The 26053-nt window shown below is 37.7% G+C and overlaps 1 protein-coding gene across 2 annotated transcripts; it reads right to left on the minus strand.

The window, feature by feature from the left end:
• Positions 1–547: 547 nt before the first annotated feature.
• gab3 (GRB2 associated binding protein 3) lies at positions 548–25215 on the minus strand. Of its 2 annotated transcripts, XM_056745333.1 has the most exons (10): positions 24979–25215; positions 17698–18001; positions 7992–8199; positions 5648–6057; positions 5490–5542; positions 5119–5350; positions 3663–3753; positions 3269–3353; positions 2127–2240; positions 548–1851 (listed from the first exon to the last, which is right to left on the minus strand). In XM_056745333.1, exons 1-10 carry the CDS (start codon positions 25048–25050, stop codon positions 1735–1737), a joined length of 1686 nt encoding a protein of 561 aa, XP_056601311.1. In that variant the 5' UTR covers positions 25051–25215; the 3' UTR covers positions 548–1734. The 2 variants fall into 2 exon arrangements, with proteins under 2 accessions (XP_056601311.1, XP_056601312.1); XM_056745334.1 differs by lacking the exons at positions 548–1851; positions 2127–2240; positions 3269–3353 and adding an exon at positions 3365–3528.
• Between the last annotated feature and the right edge of the window lie 838 nt (positions 25216–26053).

Genomic DNA, 26053 nt, shown 5'->3' on the forward strand with positions numbered 1-26053 from the left:
AGTATTTAGAAGCAAATTATTGCGTTTCTTGGAGTCTCGGTAAGTAATCATCTCATATTTTTGTTCTACAATTTGGTTTTATTAATTGAACAAAATTAACTTATTTTCCCTCAAAAATCACATACAACTGTTATAAATGTTTTAAAAACACCCTTCACTTAAGCATACTGTATCTGAGATTCACATTTTGCCATTTTATTTTTTATTGAATACAATTATTAATATTATTGGGCGCACCGCTGATCTAACCACTGAACTGTGGCTCAGTGGTTAGAGCATAGCGCTAGCAATGTCAAGGCCACTGGATCGATCCCAAGGGATTGCACATAGTCAGAAACAAAATGTATAATACAATGCAATGTGAGTCGCTTTGGATAAAAGTGTCTGCCATTTGCATAAATGTAAATGTAATTGTGTTCACAAGCGGTCATGGTTCCTGCCCCATCACAGAAAAACAACAGACAGGATTTAATTGAAGGGAAGTAAACAAAAGGAAGGTAAAGAAAATTAAACACAAATCTTGAACGCATTAAAGAAGAGTCTGTCCTTGAGTTTTTGTACTTTCTTTTTTCTTTTATTGAGCTGAACTGCTGAATTCATTTATTACGTTCTGTTCAATATGCATCACAATAATTGACCTGCTGATGTACAGATATCAAGTGATTCACACAGGTTAGTAAGGTCTCTACATTTCAAAAATCCCCCCTGCTCGCTCACTCTATTACTTTATGAGACATAAAGCAACACTGATGTATATCCGGAAAAAGACTGACGATGTCACAGTGATAGTTTCCCATGAGATCTTTGTGCTCTTGCGGTACAGTAGTACACAATTCTACAAACCAAAAATACATTCGTAATGCCTCGTCATGGTGAACCAGTCAAATACATTCAGATAATATTGTTGACAAACCTTCAATAATGAAGGTCAATAATAAGACAATAGTCTAACATATTCAACATTCAATATTCATTCAACATCTTGAAAAAGACAATGCAGGTCTCTTAAGACACAATTCCCTTCGACAAAAATTTCCTTCAGTGTTCAGACATCCTTCTTATTGAACCTTTGTTCCGGCGTCCGATCACAGTGTTTGGTTCCAGTGGTCCAACTCTCAGCATAACAAGTCCATGTCAAACATGATCTTCGGGGTGTTTAAACCAGTGCAATTGGTGTTATATTTTTCTTTGATACTATTCAGTGATTGTACACATCATAAATATGTAACATTCATAATATCCACATAAAGACATCATAACACGCTTGAAAATATTATTTCAGAATTTAAAGAGGCAACGTGTCATCTGTGTAACAAACATCGACGATGTAAGACAATGTGCCGTTATATTCAGGAAACTACTTCAGAACAAATGTTCCAGGAAGTGCTTTTAAATGTTAAATTTTCTAGGATAAAAGTCTTTTAGAAGTGAAAAACATCCACAAAATATTTTAGATCATTGAGGCAATTAGCAAGGGTTCGATTTTATCGTCCTACTACCGTTGACGGATCTCAGGTCTAGCGTTGCATTGGAGGTCTTTTATTCTGGAATAATTTCCTGAATAGTCTGCCATTTTATTTCTGGAGCTTTCATGTGCAGCTCTTACTGGCTAATACAACATTCCATTCACAGCAGATGTAAAAGACCAAAAAGTACCTGAAATTGCAGATGACAACAAGTCAAGTTCTGAACCATGTTAATAATTTAAATTGATTGTTTTTTTCCCAGAAAGCTTTAGGCTTTTGACTGACGAACGTCCTTCCACTCCATTTTGGTGTTCTGTAAAGCCTGTGTTTTCTTCTCGTCTACCTGCACGTAATCTACCCGGTACTCATCAGCCAGCAGCGGCTTCTGAAAGCATCAATAATAGCGCACCAAAAAAACGTCACAATGTGAATCAGAAGTGAATCAGACAAAATAAGGGCTGTGAAGACATGTCATGTTTAGAGCTGAGTCATGGTATTTCTGCCAAAAGATTCAATATTTAGAGCCACAGAAAGCCCATAAACATCTCAACAGATACAGTTCTAGCGCCCGTCACATAAGCTACAGGAACACAAATTCAGCTAAGAAATGTATGTGATGTGAACTGTCTGACATGTTTGTCACACATGTCAAGCACTAACCTTCTGGACAGGTGAAGGCGAGGCGGAGTTGAAGTCAAGTGATAGGTAATCTAGCTGGGGACGTCTTATCCAAGGGGCGGAGTCACAAGATGGGAACAACATCAGCTGTGTATCCTGAACATATGCACACGTTTTAACGTTAACACATAAATATCAACAAATTTACGACCTAGTAAACCATATTTGAACACAACTGAACACGTGGAAGATTTCAGACAGGGGTTTTGGGTTAGGGTGGGAATGTAGGACTGGAGTCTTTTGCATTGTAAACTATGTGGCAGCTTGACAAAAAAATAAGTTTACTACATAAAATAAGTATACTTTATACAGTTAAGTATATTTTGGGTACAGCGGTAGTATATTTGAAAGTATATTAGTTTAGTACTACTTAGGACTCAATTAGCCCCCTTTTAGTTTATAAAAGAATACTTGTAAATGTAAGTTATAAATTAACCTATATACCTATAGTATATTTTAGGTACAGTAGTAATACACTAGTAAGGGTGCTAATTCAATGCTACTTAGGAATAAGTTGGCACACTTTTTAGTTGATTAAAGTATGCTTCTAAGAATACTTTAAGTGTAACATTATTAAACTTTAATTACACAAGTTTACATTTTTTGTTTGTTCTTCAACAATACTACAAGTGAACGTGTATTGATAGTGTACAAGTAAAATGCTTGTAACACATCTGATGACAGTACACTTTGGAGTATAAACTCTTGTGAAATACTTTTTAAGTAGGTTTTACAATGCTAGTAGATTTAAAGTAACATCATGCTTAAAGTTTATTATTTCTATATTCTCTATATATTGCTATGTTCTTAGTTCTTATTTTTAAACTTTTATTATATATTATTATATAAGTATTAATACTTTTATATATTTATTTAAACATTAATCTGTAAGCTCATTTGAAGTATATCTTGATCCAACGAATTAAGTAAAATTATAAGGCAAATATACTTTTAAGTATACAATTTTATGTATATTTCTGAGAATTACACACAAAAAGTAGACAGAGAGTACAGTTTCTTACTTTTAGCTTAAAAGAAGTATAAAAATAGTTTTTCTTTTTCTATCAACATGGAGCAATAAACTATTCGCGACAGATGACGAGTTAAACAGGAAGTCACATTACCGTTGGCGTAAGGCTCTCTTCCTGTTCGAGGCCGTTTAGGCCCCACCCCCGCCGCCTGTCCAAAGGAACACACTGAAGTGATGTGCTAGAGACAAAACAAACAAACAAACCCACACAGAAACACGTCAACATTTAAATACAGCCGTACAAGTATGGAGACGAGTCTTACATTTAACAAATAAAACAAACAACGGCTTGCCGTGCTTCTACATCACGAATGAGAAAGAGGGTTGAAAGGAGGAGGGCGAAAAGAATCCAGACTGATTTAAGACACAGATACACAGAAATGAAATGTGGTGGAAAAAAGAATGCAGAGAATCAGTTTGGGGTCATTTTGTTCTGTGATTCTGAGGTTTATTGGGTGTTTTATAGGTTATTGTTGTGCACATCTCACCTGGGGTCTGTCATGGCGCGTGTGAGAGGGACGTGGAATGGACATTCGGAGATGGTGGACAAACCCCGGAGGTCTAAGGGTGGCGGACGGGCTGTAGGACCAAACAGAATGAAAACACTCAAACTTCTTTTTCTTATTTTCACACACACGTTAGGTTTCTATTCTGTGCATCGTGGGGACTTTCCGTAGACATGTCACTTTATCCTGTACAAATATGTATATTGTATCCTCTCATCCTTACCTTACATAAACTTTTTTCAGTTTTACATCATTAGTAGGTTTAATTATCAGTTTTGTATTGACACAATGTAGGTGGATCAAATGTTTTCCATCCTTGTACTTAATGTTGACCCATTTTTACTAATTAGGATCACTTAAATTGTCCTTATAAGCCAATGTTGAACACATGTATAGGCACAGACATTTAGTTTTATGAGGTATTTCCTCTCTATGAAGGTGCATGACCTGCTTTGTGTCTCCAATTAAGACAAAATGCGGCCCGCGTTTCCAGCTCTATCATGCACTTCTAACAACTCTTCTTGCCAAACCCAAATTCTCAAAATGTTTTTATATATATCGAATATTTGGCAACCTCCCTTAAAGACATATCCAGCACATGAGTAATTAATGTCGGTCTGTGCGTGATCATGACATCACTTTCTACTTTGACTTATTTAGCCTCTCCTGTATCTCCTCTTCCTCATAAACACCTCCCACATGCGTCACCGTTTTTTTATACCTCTCCTCTTATGAAACCATCTTCTCCACTTCTCTATTTTCCTTTTTCGGACGTACCAAACATCTTCATTTTTTTTCCAGTTTAGGTTGGTTTAGTTGCCAAGCAGTTATGTCCATTACAACACACACACCTAAAAGCCTATCTCGTAAAGAGATCGCAAAATGAATTATGTCATTATGAATACACACTCATCTAATTTAAAACCTGTGAACGACTCTTTCTTCTGATATTTTGAGAAATGTTTCAGTGGTTTTGTGTCTACGCACTGAAAGTCAAGGGGGGCCAATGTTGTTCGGTTACCAACATTCTTTAAAATATCTTCTTTTGTGTTCTGCAGAAATAGACAGGTCAGGTTTGAAATGACATGAGAGTGCGTAAATGATACATAAATTCATTTTTTAATGAACAATTCCTTGACCAAGCTTGTGGATTTACCGATTTCAAGACGTAGATAACGAAACGTTGTGAAATAGCTTCAAGGCCTATGACATCACATCATGAGTCACCAGCAACATATATCATATATATTAACATATGATGGGACTCTGTTTATACTTAAAATAAAGGTTTTATGTAAACCGTGTCGTATGTGAGCCTTGCCAAACAGTCACTCAAGCTCTGAAATACCAATGCTACAAATACACAGCCACCGGCCAAACTACGTGCTGATAATACTGATAATTTAAACCTTTATTGCATTTTCATCCACAACTTTACCCCGAATTTTGGGTTTCAGGTTGCGGTCGACTGGAGGGGGCTCTAGGTCAGGATTTGAAGGCGAGGGCAGCTCTGGTTTTCCGTTGGTCAGTAAGGAGACCGGCAGGGAGGAGGGGCTCATGGGTATGTAGCCGTCTGAAGCAACATCAGAGCAGCTGACTGGTGGAGAGGCCATGGGCACATACGAATCTTCGGAGTGGTTTTCAGTAACTGCATTATTCAGAAACACAGGCTAGAAAAAAAGAGCGTAAAGGAGGGGAGAGAAATAAGTGAAACACTATGTTTCTGGTTTCTGAAAATTCAAATGAGATGCTTGGTTAGGGCGTCTGATTAACTTTCTCTATTTGACTATTTTTGATTTGTGTCTTTACCAAGTTGAGACTCAATCGCTTGTTCCAGTTTCTTCCAGTATTGTCATACTCTCCTAAACAAGAGGAATTGATTATATATGTATTCAATTTATATACAGTTTATATCCACTATCACATTATGCGTGCAGGAAGGTGTTTGTTTGTGTGTCTATGCTCACCTCTCCGAAAATGTTCTATTCCCGACAGCGACGTCCTGCGAGGGAGGAGAGCTGGTTGTGCCGGATTACGCACCGTATCGTCATTAGCGTGATTATCAGACAGGTGTGTAGGTTTGGGCGGGAGGGGAGGAGGTGTCTGTGGGTCTGATGTAATGCAAAAGGGCCGGTCGAATCTGAAAACGTCAGGCGGCCTCCGTAAAGAAACAGGAGAGGATAGACAGGAAGAGAGGGAAGAGGAGACGGAGAAAGAGAGAGGGCCAAAGGGGGCGCTTAAGGGTGGCTCGGACGCCCCGCCCAAATGGAACGAAGAGGGGGAGGAGTCAATGCGTGAGGCGGGGCTGAACACATCCTCTGTGTACTCAATCGAGCTATGCTCGAAGGAACGTTCTGAATTAGAGACGCTGTCACTCCTGTGAGGGGACACAACACAAGCAGGCACATAAGAAACATTTTCCATACACAACACAGCCTTAATTTAGAGGAATATTTATTTTTTGCTGTAGCTGGAATAGATTTTGCCTCTCTATCGCCATCTCTGTTTGAAACATAATATGTCAGGTTACCTATGGTTAGGATTTTTCATTTACTTGCTTAATCATGATTTTTTTATTTTTCAAAAAAGTTAAGGACCCCAGATTTAAAGGGTAAGTTCACCCCCAAATTAAATTCTATCATCATTTACTCATGCTGTTGTCATTTCAAACCTGTATGGATTTGTTTCTTCTGCAGAAATAGATATTTTGAAAAATATTGGTAACAGAAAACCGCTGGTATCCGTTGACTTGCACTGGTTTTGTGTCTATACTAGGGATTAGTCTAATCAGAATGGTCACATCTTGCCTATAGTTGACGGACAGCTGAATCGCACACGTGTGTGTGTGTGGTGCACATGGGGACGACACCAGGTGTTTACAAGGGTGCCAGGTGGTTAACAATGTTGCAGCGCAACATTGATGCACCAAAAAAACAATCAAACATTCATTTACAGAATTTGTTAGGAACATAATGTACATTTATAATAAATAAATAAAATAGCCAGATTCAAGTTGCAATGATCAAAATAAATGTGTTTAGGCCACATTAACAAAGAACTACAAATAAAGTTACTTTATTTACAGCATGTAAAGGAGGAATGCAATAAAACGTCTTACCATTTAAACAGTCAAAAAGTCCCTTTAACCTTTTTCCTGCGCACTCGCTCTCCATCCTCCTGACATGCCACTTGCTTTCAGTGCAGAGAATGACAAATTCAGAAAGTCTGTGCTGATCACAGTGCTTGCTATATTCAGTGATTTTGGTTATATTATGGTTATATTTATTATTGTATAATTTGTATCATGCAGCGCAAATTTCAGTCTAAGTAACGAACTAGGTGCATTTACAGACAAAGTGTTAATTCATATTTATATGGCCAGACATTCAGTAAGTGACAGATGTTTGGAAACAGTGTACACATTAATTTGCGAATCAACTGCGGGTGTGTGCGGAACGTGCTGCTTCTCTTTACCGGTCTCACAGCACAGATGACTTGGAGAGACGCGATCCTGTACTGGGCTATAGCCAGACCTCGCCCTCATATGCGTCGAGGGTTTCGTTACCCAACCCTAAAATGCCACTTCCTATATATCCAAAAATTCCTGATCCCCTTTGCAAAACCCATCTGCGAAGATCGACTGTGAGACTAGTTGTCTCATCAGGCTCCTCCTATCCAAGCGTAGAATCTTCGACTATTCGGGTCACCCCTACTCCATACAATAGAAGTCAATGAGGACCAATGTTTTTTTGTGACCTACATTCTTCAAAATATCTTCTTTTGTGTTCAGAAGAGAGAAAGTCATTCAGGTTTGAAATGACAAGAGGGTGGGTAAATGATCAAAGGCTTTTCATTTTTGGGTGAACTATCCCTTTAAGCAAAACTTTTTCTTAAATAGAGAAATAATATTAGTAATACTTTTTAAACCTAAACTAAAGACTAGTTTTGCATTAAAAGCAGATTTATCTACTCTTGTCTTTCATTACTCATCTATAAACCTCCAGAATGACTTGTTAGTATTCAGAACGTCACGGTGTGTCCCTACTTTACATGCAGTCCCATTAAGCATTTATTTAAATCGAATCACAGTATGTTATGCTGCAATGGCCAAGATCAAAAGATCCCGCTGAAGCGGAAAGCGTTAGAAATATTATTTTCTCATTTTTTCCATCAGTCGCCGTTTATTAAATCAGATTAGAGGAATAGGAGATAGCCTCCTTCTACATGGAATGAATCTCATGTCCGTGTCGACATTAACACGTAATTATTATTCTCGTAACGTGCTGTCAGAAGAAGCGGAGAGGGCCTTGCCTGACGATGCTCTTCGTGCCGGTCTCGCATTGAGAGAGGAAGAGGTAGTCAAGTGGAGGGCTGATCTCTGATTCGCTGGGCCGGTCTTCTTGGACTGCGTGGTTGTCGACGGTAACTGTGCCCTGATTGGCCACGAGAGAAACGTGAGGAGAGAGTGCTGGAGAAGGCTGCTGGGAAGAGGGGGTGCGATTAAGACTGTCCATTGATTCTGCCAGAAATAGAGAGAAAAGAGAGAGATTTAACAGCTTGTTCATACTTGTAATGTTTCATGTCAGAAAATTTCAGTACAATAATCTTGTATCATAAGGCACCTTAACTTTCTATTACCAGAAGGGGGCAACAAAATCACCCCCTTTAAGCAACCACCCACCACAACCCACACACATACACATCTCTCTTTCTCTTCCTGTTTAGACTTAACAGCATGTTAGTGGGCAGACATTTCTAAACCTTTCCGTCCAACAGATGACTAAGGCACGTGAATCTCACGTCTGTTACACGCGCTACGAGCACATGACAAGTTCATGGTTGATTTTTTTGGGGCTATAGTGGCTTTTTTTGGACAGTAAGCATGTGGAATTACTGACTTCAATTATGCAAGATAATTTTGGAAAGTAGAGCTGGGTGTTAAAGCAAAAAAAAAAAATATATATATATAATATATAAAAAATAAGAAAAATACAATATATATAAAAAATATATATATATATATATATATATATATATATATACACTATATGGACAAAAGTAATGGTAAACATGTTTATCTAATCCAGAAATTCCAATCACAACAAATATTATTGCTATACCATTCAATCCCATATTAGAAGTTTTGGAAGGGCAAAAATAAATGTACACCTGTGTACAAGTCAATGATGGGCTTTGGGTGATAAGTGTTTGGTTTAAAGTCTATCAAAGTCACCATTAAACCTTTTTTTTGTTTTTCTATCCTAAAACTCTCTTAACTGCAAGATTTAGATTATTTCATTATACAGCACTAAAATTCAAATATAATTGCATAAAAGTTCAGAATTATTTAAGATTTTTCCTAAAGCGGGCGTAACACACTGGGTTTCTGCAAGTCTCATATTAATCTTGAGTACATATAGAGTAGTATTGCATACTTTGTATCTTCGAAGAATATTTAGTTTGATCACATTTATTTACATTTACATTTATTCATTTGGCAGACGCTTTTATCCATAGCGACTTACAAGTAGGGTGCAGTGGGCAGCTATCACTGCAGAGCAAACAGGGGTAAGGTGCCTTGCTCAAGGGCACTTCAGTCATTTCCTGGTGGCACTGAGAATTGAACCAGCGACCTTCTGGCTGCGAGTCGAACTCTATAACCACTAGACCACAACTGACCCTGATTTATAAAAGATAGATAAAGCTTTACGATTGCTTCCGAAAACATACAGCGCGTGCGGCCTCTCATTGCTGCCGTGTGGCCGTGCCACGTGCTTTTCCGGGAGAGTTGTCCAATAAGGGACTAAGACAAGTTGTTACAAAATAGTTATACATGTTCGAAAAAAACTTTCCGAAACCTGTACGATCGCTGGGGGAGTGTATCAAGCACAGAAATACTACGTAATATGCCCAACTCATTTTTTTGACAAGCTGACCTTGTTAATCATGAGAAAACAGCACGTTTAACAATGTAAATAAGTCAGAATGCATAATACACAGGTGCATGGTTGCACGGCCGCTTTAGTATAAAGTAGATGAAGAATTTAAAAGTATACATTTAAAATTAAATATTTATTAATAAATACTGCACATAATTGAATATAAATAAAATAAAAAAATATTTTCTGAATTTTTTATAAGCAGGATATTTTTTATGTAATTATATTGCAAGCTTTACTGGAAAGTGTGTCTTTTTCTAGGTCTGGTGCTGTGTGTTCTGTCACAATAAGCTCCTTCAATTGTAAGTGACACATCTTTCATTTTGGGAAATACTGCAGCACAATTTAATAATTAAATTGTTTTAATTGCCTATAAACAGACGTTTACGTTGTTGACTCATGACTCCTTTTTCATGTCTGATATCAGATACATCCAACTTGATTGTGCTTGAAAGAGACCGTGAGTAATGCTGAGTTAATGTTGTGGGTGAACAGTCAAGAAAACCTGCTTTTGAACACACGGCGGGCTTATCTGAGAGACAGACAATATCTCATAGCCTCTCTGTCTACGGATGACTTCAAACAGAAATCAGACTTTACTGTAAACATCTAGCATGATTTTAATAAAACATATTAGCCCATGATAGTGTCATTCATGTTTAGCATACTGTTTGTGGTGTGTTTGGGAATGGGGTTTTATACAGCTTCATTTAAAAGCCTATTTATTATTTATAATGTTTTACATCCACAGAGCAAAATTGAAATGGAACTAGGTCAATTGATATAAAGTGAGCAGTTGCCATAGTGATGTGTCAGATGGACAGCAGTACTGGTTGTAGACCATGTCAGATGCACAGCAATTAACAGTAATTGGTTGCCATGGTGACAGTGACAATGACTGGTGATGTTGTAAAAGATGATCAGTTGTCGTGGTGACAGAAACGAGAGATTAGTGCTGGGTGATATACCAGTTCATACCGAATACTGTGCGTATTTTTTGATGTCTGTTGTGTTTTACGTAGTCACAATGGCTTCATGATTTCCTGAAATCATATTTTTTATCATAAAACATAGACTTAAATTAGATATGTGAGAGGAAAACGATCGCATCACGCCGTCAATCCTCCTTACTGACCCTCATCATAGCATATAGCGAAACATTTCAAGCTAAAACCATATCATATTATATGCTTATAATGAGCAGATATGAGGGGAACATGATCGTTTTTGAAAATGTTTGTTCGTGACTATATTTAATATAACGTAATGAGAACTTGCAATTGCTACACTAGTGTTGCTGTTCAGTTACCGCTGTCAACCACGCTGTCCAAGAAGACCGTTACCGCTCATGAGCGAGACACACACAAACATCCAAACGCCTCTGTTTAGGGCATTTATGTGGAAAAATTATGATAAATATGTGATAGGATCGTTTTAATCTCACATATCTAACCAAAGACGCATTTTGTGTGAATGGCCGGTCACAGTGCAACAGTGAAAAGGTACCCCACTGAAACAGTGTCGCGCTGCGCCGCGTTCCGCACGCTTTTTAAGCGACATACTCTGGTAATGCGGTATATAAAAAAATCATATCATGACAGAACAAAAGGGCATTTTAAGTCAATCAACAGCACTATTGTCTCTCTCAATCAGTAGAAAATCTGGTAAAAAATACTGCCATGTACCGGGAAACCGGTATAAATCTGGAAAACACTGTTATATAAATTTTTTATCATACCGCCCAGCCCTAGCGAATATATGGTAAATAGTTGTCATGGCGACAGAGGTACAGGTAGAGTAGGTATAAAAGAGCATCTGTTGTGGGAACATTGCACAGGGAGTAACACACAGTGAGCAGTTGCCATGGTCACAGGATCAGAGTACAAGTAGAGATACAGTAAAGGGTTGTCATGGTGACAGGACCATTAGACAGGGAGGGTAGAGCTATAATAAGAAATTGTGATAGTGACGTGGTTCTCATGGTGATAGTGAGATCAACACTTGAGTTAACAAAAGTCTTGGCTCCCACATTGTTTTAGTCCAGCTTTTGTTTTGAGTATCTTGACACACTAAGTAGGATCTGAAACTGCAGACCTCCAGGTGTGAATAAAACGTATCTGATCCGTTGTTTTCTCAATCTGCTCTCCATCTGCCCCGCTGCAAAGCCTGTCTGTAAATAATAACGCCAAGATCCGATTCTCAGCTGATGTCCTGCAGGGGTTTGTTTTGAGCACGGACCGAGACGTTTTGTCCAAAAACGTCAAGAAAATCTGAGCTTAAGCAACATTGAGGTAATGAATAAATCCTCTGTCATCTGTGTGTGTGTGTGTATGTGTGTGTGTTAGGAAGAGCATGGACATGCTCGGTTCAGTATAAACTAGCTTTATCTTTCACAATCGGCTTTTTCCAGTTTAAAGGCAAGTAGAACCGTCTAGTGTGTTGTGTATTAAACATTAACCATGTGAGTCTGTGTGGGTGAAACCCTCCCTACTGCTGTATCACTCATCTTTCAGTTATCTTTTCATGTAATGTGCAACTTGTCTTGTTTGGTATATATCACATTCATTAACTGCTAACATATATCTGTCTTACTGCAACCACAAAGTGAGTTCTGTGTTTTTTCCTCATTAACTTTCACACAAAGTATTTTTAAACATAAACAATAAACTCAAGTCATATCAATAGCCTGATAAAAATATATCTTTGGTTGCCTCATGAGGCCCCGAAATGTTGAGATCTGAATGTGGTTCTCAGTGACCCTACATATTATAAACACATTTACAGAATACAATAATGGTTGACAAAATAACTAAATAGTACTGCTTTTGCGTGACACTGTGTCTTGGAGACAACTTTAAATAGGCAATGCAACATAAATAATACAATTTCAATAACAATTTTGATAACAGTAATATTTTTACATATTTTCTTGCATTCATATGCACGACGGAACTAGATTGTGAAAGTTTGGATACTACTTTCTATGCTGTTTGGTCCTGATATGTATAATATGGAATAATACAAAATAATATTAACTCATTAAATAATAAAATGTTATTAAATATGATTAATTTCATATATTATTTAAGGGTCCAGTGTATTAAATTTAGCAGCATCTAGCGGTGATGTTATGAATTGCAACCAACAGCTCATCCCACCCCTCCCTTTCGAAGCAGAACGGCGGCTCTCACAGGACTACGATGTCGTCACGTTCATACTTCTTTGACATAGGACTGGGCGATATATATCGCGATTCACACTTATTATAAATGTCTAAATCGATTCTGAAACCGGTTCTGTGTTTTATGCACAGCTCTTCTTTGAACTTTGGCTCTTTGATCAGGAGGAAGTACTACACGATCTAAAATCATGACGAGATAGAGTCGTTTACAACGTCCATTTGAAAAAGCAACACTCATCAAACATCATCATTATAAATATACTTTATCATCATGAAAATACCTGAAAAGGTTTGAAGACCAGGGATAGAATATCACCATTAGCCTTTCCGGGACCTTTGGCCGTTTCTCGATTTCAAAAATGCAAAGAACGGACTTGTGTTCTTGTGGAGAACGGTCTTACGAGTCAGCCTCGGACGAACTTGGATGGACGCGCGGAAGTCACTTCTGGGACTTCAAGCGGATTCCATAAGCGTGCAGGGATGCATAAGATGCATCCTTGATATCGAGAACACACCCGGGTACTTTCATCCGTCGTCTGTTCTTGAGTATAGGAACCAGACTTGGACGGTTATTGATGATGTAGAGCGAAATCATAAGGACAGAAGACCGCTAAAGAATGCATATTGATTACTGACAAAACGGCATGTGTAGCTGTGTCTTGTTTCGGAAGGCTGCATCCTTGTGTCCTATTGAGGTCTCATCCTCTAAAGGATGTGGTATACAGAGGATCCTCAACTTAGAATTAAATGAGAGGTCCTTCGTAGGACATACTGGCAGAAAAGGGAACAGGAATTACAACGTTGCTATGACAACACGTTGGATTCACACACACCTGTCAAATTAATTAAAATGATTTCTACATGATTTTAAGAGGTAAAAAGATGGTTACTTTCTACCCTAAAACAATGGCAAAAGAGTTCAACAAATCTATATATATTATACGTTCAAAAATCACATAACACTTGTAAACCTATTTACTACAGCTAAGATAAAAAAAGTGACACAAATTGTAAACTGTTAACATTTAAACACCACATATAATGTTGACGTTTATTCAAATAACAGACGTTGGCAGTTTAAAGAATTGTGTGTTATCTCTAGCAACACAAGGTGTCTCGTTTCGGGAGGCTGTGTACTCCGGAAGGTCTCATTTGAAGCCTGCTACGTCATCGAGGCTGTCTCCTTTCATAATAAGCAGATAGGACACTCCGTGTGCACCCTTCTAATGCAACCTACTTTCACGAGAATTCGGGGGACACACTAGTGTTCTAGTGTTATAGTCAAGACCAAGACAAGCCCAAGACCAGAGGGTGACGAGGTCAAGACAAGACCAAGTGTTTGAGGGTCAGAGACCAAGACAAGACCAAGGCAGGCTAAGACCGAGTCGAAACCAAGACCAGCACTCACAAAATGTATACAAAAACACAAAAAGTCATAATAAAATAATAAAACAAGTAACTTGGGTGATTTATGGTGCAGAAATGATAATGATAAAACATGGAACATAAAATATTCTAGAAATACATTGAAATGTATGTGTAGGATGTTTACGTTCCATGTTTTATCACCCACCTACTGTTACATATACAAAAAATTGAGCAGGGAGAAATGCCAACAAGTAAACCTAAAAAACCCGGTAAAACACAAGATAAATTGAAGTCTTTGACCTTGAAAAAAACATTCAGTGACTAAATTAGTTTCATTGCTTTTTTGTCTAATCAACAGGAAAATAGCTGTGTGTTGCTCACAAATGCACAAAAGTTCAGATTTGATCTAGATCAACTAGAACAAAAACCCGTGTTTAATTGTGTTAACTCAAGCTTTATTGAATAATTATACTCAATCCATTTCACATCAGATGTTATAAAATAAAAAATCAAGATCTCACACTTATTTTTGCAATCCCATCACGAATATTGTGGGCCTTTGTGTGAATTCATTTTGTTGACAGATTTCTTTAAGACAATCCCCCATTTTTCTCTTACCAGCAGTAGGAGTAAAAAAAGGTAACAGAATAATCAAATAAAGAAAAGCCAGAAGTTTTACATCCAATCACATGAACGATGTTGACACATATATCAGACAATACACCAGCAATTTAGTTTAATTCCCAGAGTTGCGGTCTAGACCTGTCTTGAAATAAATCCAGAGACCATTAAGTCTGAGACCAAGACAAGAACGAGACCAAAAGACGGTCGAGACCGAGACAAGACCATCAAAAAATGGTCTTGAGACTGGTCTTCAACACACGCTCATTCTAATATAAAAAAAACATAACGCTTTTATTATGTAAGGTCTTTATACACCTGTTAAGACATAGTAATGTATATTAAGGCGTCTTTACACAGGCGAGTTAAGGCGTCTCTGTGGCGATTAAATGTCTGTGTAAAGACGCAATGCAGCATGAAAGCCGATCTAAAATATGCCAGATGACTATGATGCGGCTCAGGTTTAGTGTAAATGAAGGCGCATTAAAGCCGCTGTGAATTACGTCACTTTCATGTCAGCAGAAAGCTAGAAGATGAAGCCAAAACCACATGAGCGACATTTGTTTTAGGCCAATAATATATATATTTTTTTATAATTCAAACATACAATTTTTGTTTAATTTCTTCATAAAATATGTGTGAAGCATTTTTGTTTGTACTGCTTGAACGCATGATGTACATTTTGAGACTGTTTTCAGCCATGAAAATAGTTTGGATTCGTTTTAAATGGCAAATTAAATTTATTTAGTTTCGTAAGTTCATTTAGAAAAAAGTTTGGCGTGTGATTATTTGAAACTCAGGCGTGGAATGTAGATTTGTTTATTTGAACTCATGACATGAATTGTTTAAATTCCTCCTTTAGCTCCTCTTCTCCGTAAGGAAAAAACCTTCCGATACGAGTGACACGATCACATGCAGACCTGTGTTACCGCGTCTCAAACTGCTTCAAATATTAGTTTTTTCTGACATTATGCAGTGTTGCACAGTACCGCAGGAGGTATTTTTTGTAATTTTGGTAGGAAATCTCTTTACATCCTGATAGTAATCAAGAGGTATAGTGGTCAAATAATATTTTTATAATTATATATCGTCTGTGAAAGGTGTAGGACCAAAAAACATTCGCCCAATCAAAAATATTCTGGCCGAACGCTGTGACTGGTCGTGTGTACATTTTCAGCCAGGGTATTTTGCATACCACCGTGCACCCTGTTCACACAGACATCATGCGGCATCGGGGGGTTCACGTCCGCTGTGTCAATGTAGGAAGAATGGCGGACAATCAGTAACGATCAAACTTTCCTGCGGAACCGATAACAAAAAATCTTCAAAACAAAGTCATTTTTTGAAAAAGCAGTGTCGAATATACATCTGGATCATGAAAGAAGAAAAACTCAAATTTACATCGGATCAGCTTTTACACGATGGAGACATTGCTCTATTTCTGTTGGACAGGTATGTTCATGCTTTGAGAAGAATTTAATTTATTTAGTTTGTAATTCGTTACTTGGATTTATGAAATACATTCATAGGTTTGGAGGAGGCGTGGCTTTGGACGGCGAATCGCATAGAGGGTGGGATGATAATTTCAGTGCTAGCTGGCTAAAGTTAGCACGTTTCAAATCAACCAATCCACCTTTAAGCAGATGGGTCTGCGCAACATGTGCATGAAGATGCCGTTTACCTCAAAACAGTTGCATCACAATAATATAACTGTGCTTTGGTCCAGATCGTAAAGTGAGTACAGTAGAAGTGGGGACATCAGCGCTTGTGCACAGATGCCCGGCCCTAGGAGCGTAAATGATTTAGGTCTCGTCGGGGTAGGATTTAAATGCAGGATTTTTTCTTATATTTCCTAAAGCATCTCCTTGAGGACAATATTTCATTCACGACAACGATGTGGTGACATTTGCTGTAACACCTGAGTATACGTTTCTGTGCCGCCTTTGCTGTGTAAAGACGCCTTTAAATTGCATTTCTGTCAATGGATCCTCAAAAAATTACACATTAGTCGTTTAATGTGATGCTTTTATATATTTTTTTCAATTATAAAATTTGACCTAAGTATTTGCATTTTTAAATTGGTTTGGAAAAACGTCCAAAGATGTCTGTATGGGTCTGATGTCTATGGTATGACAAACGTGTGTGTGTTTAAACATTTCTCTCTGGTGCAGCTGTTGCTCTACAGACTATTGGACAGAGAGTGATGGAACAGAATATTAAAATAAGACCTCGTCTGGATCACAGCGTCTCTGAATATCTGTCTCTGCATCTCTCTCCAGAGAATCAACCTGTGTTTAATTATCTCTCCGTGTAAGTTTATTCATTCTAATGATCGTGGGCTGTTTTTGTAGGAGGATTTTTCCGATGAAGGTTTTTTCTTTGTTTTAGCTAACCTGTAGCACTTTTCTTTTTCAGAAACCCACGCTCATACGCAATATGCATGTATTTAAGATGTGGTTACTGAGGAGAATATATTTGTGCTGGTCTTAAAGTAGGATTTTAATGAGACAGTTATATAGTGGAAGGGCCAAATTTCGATCTCTATCATCCATATGGGCCGGCCATCCTGGCCAAACATGCAAACCCTGTCTCCAAAAAAGCAATCTTTTCCTATTCTGTTGTTTATATTACCTGAACTTGTTACCAAGAGGATTTTTTTTACTTTTTAACTTAAACTTCAAAAGTTTATCGAAACTTTTGAATGGCAGTGTGTATATTATATAGAAATAAACTATGCAAGATTGACTCAAACTAACATCGCCTGCATGAACACCACGCCTCAATGTGTCAGATGTACTGACTTCCTTGCCAAGCCTCTGACCTCACTTTATGCATTAATCAAATAAAAGTCCAAATACTTTTTTTACACAGAGTATATTTGTTGTATCTACTGTATAGCTTTACCCACCTGAATGTCTGTCCAGTCCTCCAAACGTACAAATCTGTCCGATATTCTGCACCCAACTGTTCATTTCCTCTGCTGTTTTAGCCAGCAGGTAAAAGATGCGTGTGGCGGTTTTGACCACAAATAAGTGCTGATTCTGATACTGTCGTTTTGTGGGCCGCACCTCTGCCTCAATGGTTACTTCACATTCTTGAAGGTCAATGATTCTGATGGGTTTACGGGAGCTCTTGCTTCGGTAGTATTCCAAAACATCAGGATCCCCGCTCATCCGACCCCTCCGCAAAACAAACCATCGCTTTCGCCATGACTAAGAGATAGAGATGAGAAATAATTAGATTAACATTGTGGCTCTGGGGAGAAAAACACATTCACACAAATGAGTATAAAGTTTAAATGTCTCCTTTGATCTTATTTTCAATCGAACTGAATGCACTCTTTCTGTGTCTTAATGACCTTCATCTCTTTTATCATCCAAACAGAAACATTAAAGGAATAAACGGCCATTCGGTTCATTCTTTTTGATGCTTGAGACACATGGTTACTAAACTATACTCTCTCGTGTATTGAAAGATACAATCATGAAAAAATCCAGTGTGTTCCATAGTATAAAATAGCATAGTGAATAAAACATGAGGAAAAATGTTCACTCAACTATCCCTTCAAAGGTAGATGGTAAAGGGATTTGAACAAGGACCTGATAGAGGTCAGCAAGCCCACCGGGACCTCTCTAGCAAGTTTGAGGTTCAGGCAAGCTTTTTATGTATAACTTTGAATTTACATCAGTCCTTGGGTTTGCAATAAATGTAATATACTGTAACAAATATGTGGTTTTAATGTTAACAAAATATCAATCAAATCACAATAAAAGTGTATGAAGTACACTTATGAGTGTACTTCATGAGTACCTTATGAGTACTGTATGAAACATAAAGTTAGCAATTTTGGTTCGTTTACGACACCATTACAGACATTAGAAACTCAATATAACTCAATACCAATATTACTGCATATAATGTGAGTGCTTCAACTGTCTTCTAAGGTCAATGAATGCCAAGCGCAATATATATTTAATTTAAACAAGGGTTGTCAAATGAATAAAAGGTTGCGTTTATATAATATATGTCTGTGTACTTTAACATATGCATGTACAGTATGTGTTTATAAATACAAATTAATATGAACAGTTCAAAGACATATATTATGTATATATAAACACAAAATTTTATTCTGGATGCGATTAATCGCAAAAAATACAATTTAAACTGAAAAGCATACTGAGACCTATAGTCTAAAACAACAAAGAAAAGATTAATCTCCCACAGGATAAACTGGTCACACATACTGTGTAGTTACCAAAAGTCAATAATCAACACTGAGTACAAGTACAAATGCTCTGGCTTACGTGATTTAATTCCAGTTTTGGCAGTCTAATCTTCTGCCAAATCATGGTTATTAGTTGTATTAGGTTGTTATATTATTAAGATGTCATTATGTCATCATGAATTAATTAAGTTTATATGTGTTTATACTTTTAGGTTATTAGGTCATTATTTGATTTTTATACATTATATATATTATATATTCCTTGCACTTGTAAGTGCAAACTGTACTTGCCTCAGGTATTTGTTAAGAATTATGTATGAATTTTCTTAAGCATGTGACTCTGCATATTCACATATCACAGAAACTACAGTTAAAATACTTCTCTCAGCAAAGGGATCGAGAGAGCCAGAGAAGCAGTTTCGTTATTCAGTCCCAGGGCTAATTCAGTTTCTGTTTTCCAAATTAGAACCACTTTATTTAAAACTGCAGGGTGTGCGTCAAAACATGCATGCCTGACGATAATAGAATAAATACTGCGAATACAATACATTTCAGATGACAGGATCAGCACAGTGCAAGACAAACATACAAAGTACACAGGCTACAAAACTAAAATATGGTATAAAATATAAACAAAGCATATCTAGTTGAATAAAGATTCAGCATAAGCTTGTCCTTAAACGTTTACACATGCCTTCAACATGACAGCTTCCATTATATGTTCTGAAGCATCATCAGCTTGTGTGTTCTGTTTTGCTTCTGTCTTTTACATAATTCGGGTGCTCTCTTGTTTCAAGCTATGAACTGATTAAAACACCAGCAGCAAAGTATGATTAAGGTTAGAACTCTCTTGAGTGTTCTTGGGGTTACTCTATTAATTGTTGATTTGTATGTGTACAGGCTAAAAAACAAAGTCGTTTTTATTGTGGTAAAATTGAATAAGGCCATGCTGTCCCGCTTGTATCATCAGGCAAGTTCCTTTCTTAAGGTCGTTTTAACAGATGACACAAATGAGCTCAACAAATGTACTGTGGTTAAGAAAGCCACAGAGATGCGCTGTCCCACTGGCGTCACAAGCCAAACATCTTCCTCTTCTTGGAGATTTAGACCAAGTGCTGAGACATGAGTCCTGACAGCCAGATCATACAAGATGAGACCTGAAACTTCTTTGTTTACTTGGCAGTCATTAAGAAGATGATTTTTTGTTTCTAAGTACACCTACTATAGAATGATGTACAACATCCATAAAGCAACTGGGGTTTAATATCTTGATCAAATTCACTTTCTGCAACCATCTATATAGTGAAAACAAAACAAAGAGTTCAAACCTTAAACAGTTTGCCTTGTGCAAGTTTGTATACAATATTTTAGCTAATTTGTTAGTTCTTGCCACTACAAATAAGAGTGTTATTCTCTTAGGTATGTTTAAACATTAAACTTTTGATGGCGGAGCAGTTGGCGGAACTGCAACATAAAACGCAGAGCATGAAATCAGCTTCACATTCTCTATACAAAAGCGTGTGATGTGTTAAATGGCATTTACGATCTCAAGTTAGCTAAAATGTTAGCACGCTTTACAAAATTATATTTATTACAATACTTTTTGTGTGTTCCTATGACATAATTTTTGTCACCCTCTCCATTTCTAGTTGCTTTGTCCCAGAATAAACGTAACAAGCACTCTGTTTTTAATAATGAAAGCAAAAGTAATGAAGCTAGAACTTATCATTATTACATCAATATAAAAAATCCTCAATGGCAAGTAAAAGTCATAATTAAGATCCTGACTCAATGCCATAGAAACGCCACATGTGAAACAACCAAATACATGTATTACACATCTTACTTTTTTAGAATTATGATAACTGTAAGACTAAAGCTTTTGTTTCGAGAATTTTGGTTCTTGAGAATTTTTTTTCTAAGATCAATCTCAAAAACTTTTTTGGCTCTCGTGGTTTCCTGTGGCTCAGTGGTTGGAGCGTGGAGCTAGCAACGCCAAGTTCATGGGTTCAATCCCAGGGGATTGCACATAGTCAGAAACAAATGTATAATACAATGCAATGTAAGTTGCTTTAGATAAAAGTGTCTGCCAAATGCGTAAATGTAAATTTAGAATTTAATGGCATTTAAGAAGAGTTGAACGTTTTGTGAATCCAGCCCCTGGTTCCTACACAGAAAGGAACTGCATTAACTACTGTCTTTGATATATGTATGTTTTTTGATATATGTATATTTTTATATACTATGTGTGTTGGAAAAGTGACACTGCGGATTGGCCTTGCGGTACATAAGTAAAATTAATAGTAAAAGGGTGGAAAAATAACAAGAAAAACGTCCTAAAAATGTCATCTCACCTCATTATTTGCACAATTTCAGAGAAACACTGCAGACGTAAACACTCCTTCCTTTATTGCTCCGCCTTCAAAATAACAAACACTTTCTTAATCTCTTTCCCTGTTGCTGATTGGCTACGAGAGTGTTTTGGTATTGTTTGGATCGGATCCACTTTGTTTTTTCTCCCATTTACACCACCAAGATTACGCTCTTTAATATTGTTCTCGTCCAGATATTGTAGAGAGAGAGAGAGCGAGTGCATGCCTGCAAAACTATCTTTCACTCTGTGATAAATAAATTTACGGTTAATCTGTAGGTCACATGCTCTCCGAACCGTAGAGCACGATCCGTACGGATCACGGATCAACCTTGATCCGTTTCACAACTATGGACAAATGGGCACAACATTTTCTTTTAACACACATCAAGAATCTGTTATAATATTGATAAAAATTTTTTTTTTACAGAATTCCTTTGAACCTTTAGAAATAAGTAGAAGTGAGGAAAAATCTTAGCGGCTTTAACATGGTAAGGCATAAACTAGATTCAGATTTTTACCTTAATCATATTCAATCTCTTGAGGATTCAAACAAAATGAGACAACAAAATCATTTACATATTCTGTTTGACAAACCTGATTTTAAAAATGTTTTTAATGCTTTAAGGTTGTTTAAGGGCACAAACCAACAGATGCTGATTGCACCTTGTAAATAACATGTGTTACCCATCTTGCATCTGAACTCTTTTTCTGCAGAATTTGTCATTGTGACCACCACGCATTGTTCCGAGCATGCTCAGAGCTGCAGGGTCCACGTATGACCTTGATTTACCTCTGTCACAAACAAAGACCTTCTCTCTATTCTTTCTTCTCAAATGGTTACATTTTCTTCCCCTTATGCATGTTTGTTTGAGCGTTCTGGTCAAAGAGAGGAACTGGGGCTGTTTTCCCAGAACTCTTCACAGAAGGGAAGTCTGAAACAGGCGTAAAGTTTGTCTGCGACAAGGAAGCATGCAGACGTTGTGTTTATATGAACGCGTTTATGTGCTTATCTGCATGTAACGTGTGTTTTACTTCTGTCTATTCGGTTCTGGTTAGTTCCTCTTAGACGGTGATCCAGGGTGAAAAGTGAACTGCGCTCAGTGCGCTGTATATGTAAATCTAAGCTTAAGATTAAAAATGTGCTTCCCTATTTGAACAACAACAAGTGCATGATCATGGCATTTATTTAAAAAAAAAAACAAATTTGAATATACTGTACAACCACAACAAACATACACATAGCTATTTGCACGCATGGGGAACGAGCAAATGAACAAACAGCAGATGGATAGACAAGTGCATTGGTAGCACACAACAAACACTCCCAATGTTTCACATCTTACTACCAGTTAAAGCCACAAAACCAGACAAACAGACAGAGAGAGAGATATAGAGAGAGATAGAGAACAAGATAGATAGATAGAGAGAGAGAGAGAGAGAGAGAGAGAGCATGTAAATGTTTGTTCTCCGTGCAAAGCATATCTAAGTACTACTATAAAACACACAAACAGTTGATACACACAGACACTGCGTGACGATCTACTGCACTTAGCCTCCAGACACACTTGTTTACATGTGCATTGACTTGTCAATCACCCAGTTACAACTCCTAATAGCACTCATCCCATTTTTGCCTGTGTGGTCTCTGATAGCGCAAGCCATTTCTGAATGCAGGGTCACTCTCAACTGCCTGTACTTCCCATGTTTTGCAACACACCCAAATTTCACAGAAACGCAGAGCGAGAGAGCAAAAAGGGTGGTGGGAGAGAACATGTTTGTGGTGTCAGGCTGACACTTTAAAACACACATCTTATGACTGGTGGTCCTCCCTGTCCTCCTGCCTCTCAACCAAACAACTAAGACGTCTGCTTTAGGCAGAAATGTAATGTAAAATGTAAAGAGTGCACCAAGTTGCAGGAAGCAGTGTTTTTCAGAATATAAAGCAACAACTTAACATTCATTTGTACTTGGACTTTTACACTGAGAAAGTTAGTTGCCAAGTATATATCTCGATCCTAAGTCTCTGCCCTCTTTCTGGCCCTCTCTCGCTCTAATATAAAAATATAATACACTATAATATATGTTTAATATAAAAATTCAAAGATATGTAAAGACCACAAGGACTGTGTAGTACATTTTCAGATAGAGACAACAACATTAAATTTAAGCATTTGGCAGACGCTTTTATCCGGTGACTTACATCGCATGATACTATACATCTGTTTCTGAGGATGTGCAATCCCTGGGCCATGGGATGGGATCGAACCCATGACCATGACGTTGCTAGCGTCATGCTCTAACCACTGAGCTACAGGAAAATAACACAGGTTTGAACACAGTTTAAGCCACAAACAAAACAGAACTGCTTAACCACACAGAAATGTGGCCAAAAGTTTTGGCAGTGATATAAATGCTGTCTTTTGCAAAGTTCCTGCTTAAACTGTTGCGGCGTTTATTCACATTGTTTATTGATTATTATGCAGAGTGATCAGATGCATTTTAAATAATTCCAAGAAAAAGAAACTCCCAGATGTCAATCCAATATAGAGCACCTGTCGTCAATCCTCAAAAAGAGAGTGGATAAGCAGAAGCCCACAAATTTTGATGATCTCAGAGCACTAATAAGGCAAGAAACGTTCGCCATCAGTCAGGATTTGGCTCAAAATCGAACATACAGCAGGCCAAAGAGAATTGCATAGGTTATGAAAAACAAGCCCAACACTGTAAATATTGTCTCTTTGCATATATTATGATTTTGCCAATAAATGCTTAAAAACCTAAGATTTGCTAATTTATGATATTCAGTATACCATGTGGTGAAATAATCTACAAATACAGAATCAACAAATTTTGCAAAACACAAAATGTATGTGACTGCCACTTTTGGCCAGGACTGTACAGGGGTATATCACAGGACAAAGTATGTGCTCACATTTCTGCAACTGACAATAACAAAAGGTCTACCGTTACAAAGCACAAACCTCTTATACATAAACAATATCATTCTCAAAACAGATGCATTTACTATTACAAGGTAACACATGGAGGGAGCTGTACAAGAAATATAGCAGGAGTAAATTGCACTGTCACAAAGCACAGCATTGAATCTGTCACAGGCAGGAGGGCATGCAAAACAGCTCAGCCACGTGCAAGGCGGCAAACAAATGCTGCACAAACACAGCTGAGCACAAACATGTAAAGCATCACATCAAAAAAATCTAAAGTCCACAGAAATTAAAATACAGCCAGGCACGGCAAGCACATTACGGTTAAACAATGACAGGCGCACAGAACAAGAATGTAAACAATGCAGCACACAAATTCAGACAATGCACACAGTTGCGCATGCAGATATAGCGTTTAAATCCCGCAGACCGGAGAAACACAGCACAGAGAAACACGGAAACCCTGTGTTAGAAACCACACCGATTCTCCAGCACTGAATGAAATGACAGCTTATCATATACTGCAGTGCCTGCTTCTAATGCTGAATACATCACACACATAGAAAGAAAGAAAGAAAGAAAGAAAGAAAGAAAGAAAGAAAGAAAGAGAGAGAGAGAGAGAGAGAGGGGGCTTTTACTCACAAATCTTTTTAGCTTCTTCTCCGGAGGGGATTTTATGAGCCATCCTGTGCACACCACATCGCCTTCGCTCATAGCTGCTGCGTCTGTGTGTGTCTGACTGAGAGGAAAGCACTGAGAATCCTGTGTCCAACCCCACACACACACACACACAACCACAGAGAGGAGGAACTCACAGCATCGATCAGGCACAGAGAGAGAGCGGGAGAGAAAATGAGAGATGTGTACGCGCGTTTTGTATTTGTTTGTAATTTTTGAGAGAACATGTATGTGTGTATTGTGGGTGGAGGGAGAAAAGATGTTCCTCCCTTCTGTATCTTGTAACAAACCAGCACATGACCTTGTGTGCGTGCGCGTGTCTATGCGTGTGCGTAAACACCCAAGGTCAGTTTAGAAAATGCAGTGAGGGGAATTTTAACCGGTTTACTAGGCCATCTGTCGCTGGAGCCTCAAAGAGAAAGAGAAAGTGAGAGAGAAAGAGACTGAGATTCAGAATGTCGAAGTATTTTCCAAAGTATTTTCCATATAGTACATTACGTCTTGCTCTGTTGTTCTGTTTTTTTATTGGCTTTTGTTTACTGTCCCACAGACAGGCAGATGAAGCTGGGTTGAATTTGAGACAGAAACACAAAAACGGTTTATTTCATGTTTGTTCATTTTAACTTCACTTTGTACGTCACCACAATCTGTCCTACAAATAGTTTCATGTCTCAAACTAATATTATCTTAGCGAAATAGCAGGTAGTGCTGCAGTAAGAAATCCAGTGGTGTTTGGGCGCCATCTAGCGTCTTTTTCTGAAAAAGGACACATGCTTTGAGGGTTTTTACTCCCAAAATTTTGTAGGAGCCAAAATATTGCTCTCGTAGCATTTCATTTCTTCGTTATTAAAAGGCCGTATTTAATTTGTAAAATGTAATTTGATACTTCGGCATGCTTGTCAGGGCATTGTATTAAATATAAGACAGTTCGATTGTAGATCTTATGCAAGGTTTTGACAGTTATTTTTAAGCGTTTGGTCGCTTTACTATCGCGAGATTTGATGCGACGGCCTAACATGAGCAACTGACCACTCTGGTA

This window comes from Triplophysa dalaica, chromosome 4 (genome assembly GCF_015846415.1).
Source record: "Triplophysa dalaica isolate WHDGS20190420 chromosome 4, ASM1584641v1, whole genome shotgun sequence".
In the NCBI taxonomy this organism is placed as follows: domain Eukaryota; kingdom Metazoa; phylum Chordata; class Actinopteri; order Cypriniformes; family Nemacheilidae; genus Triplophysa; species Triplophysa dalaica.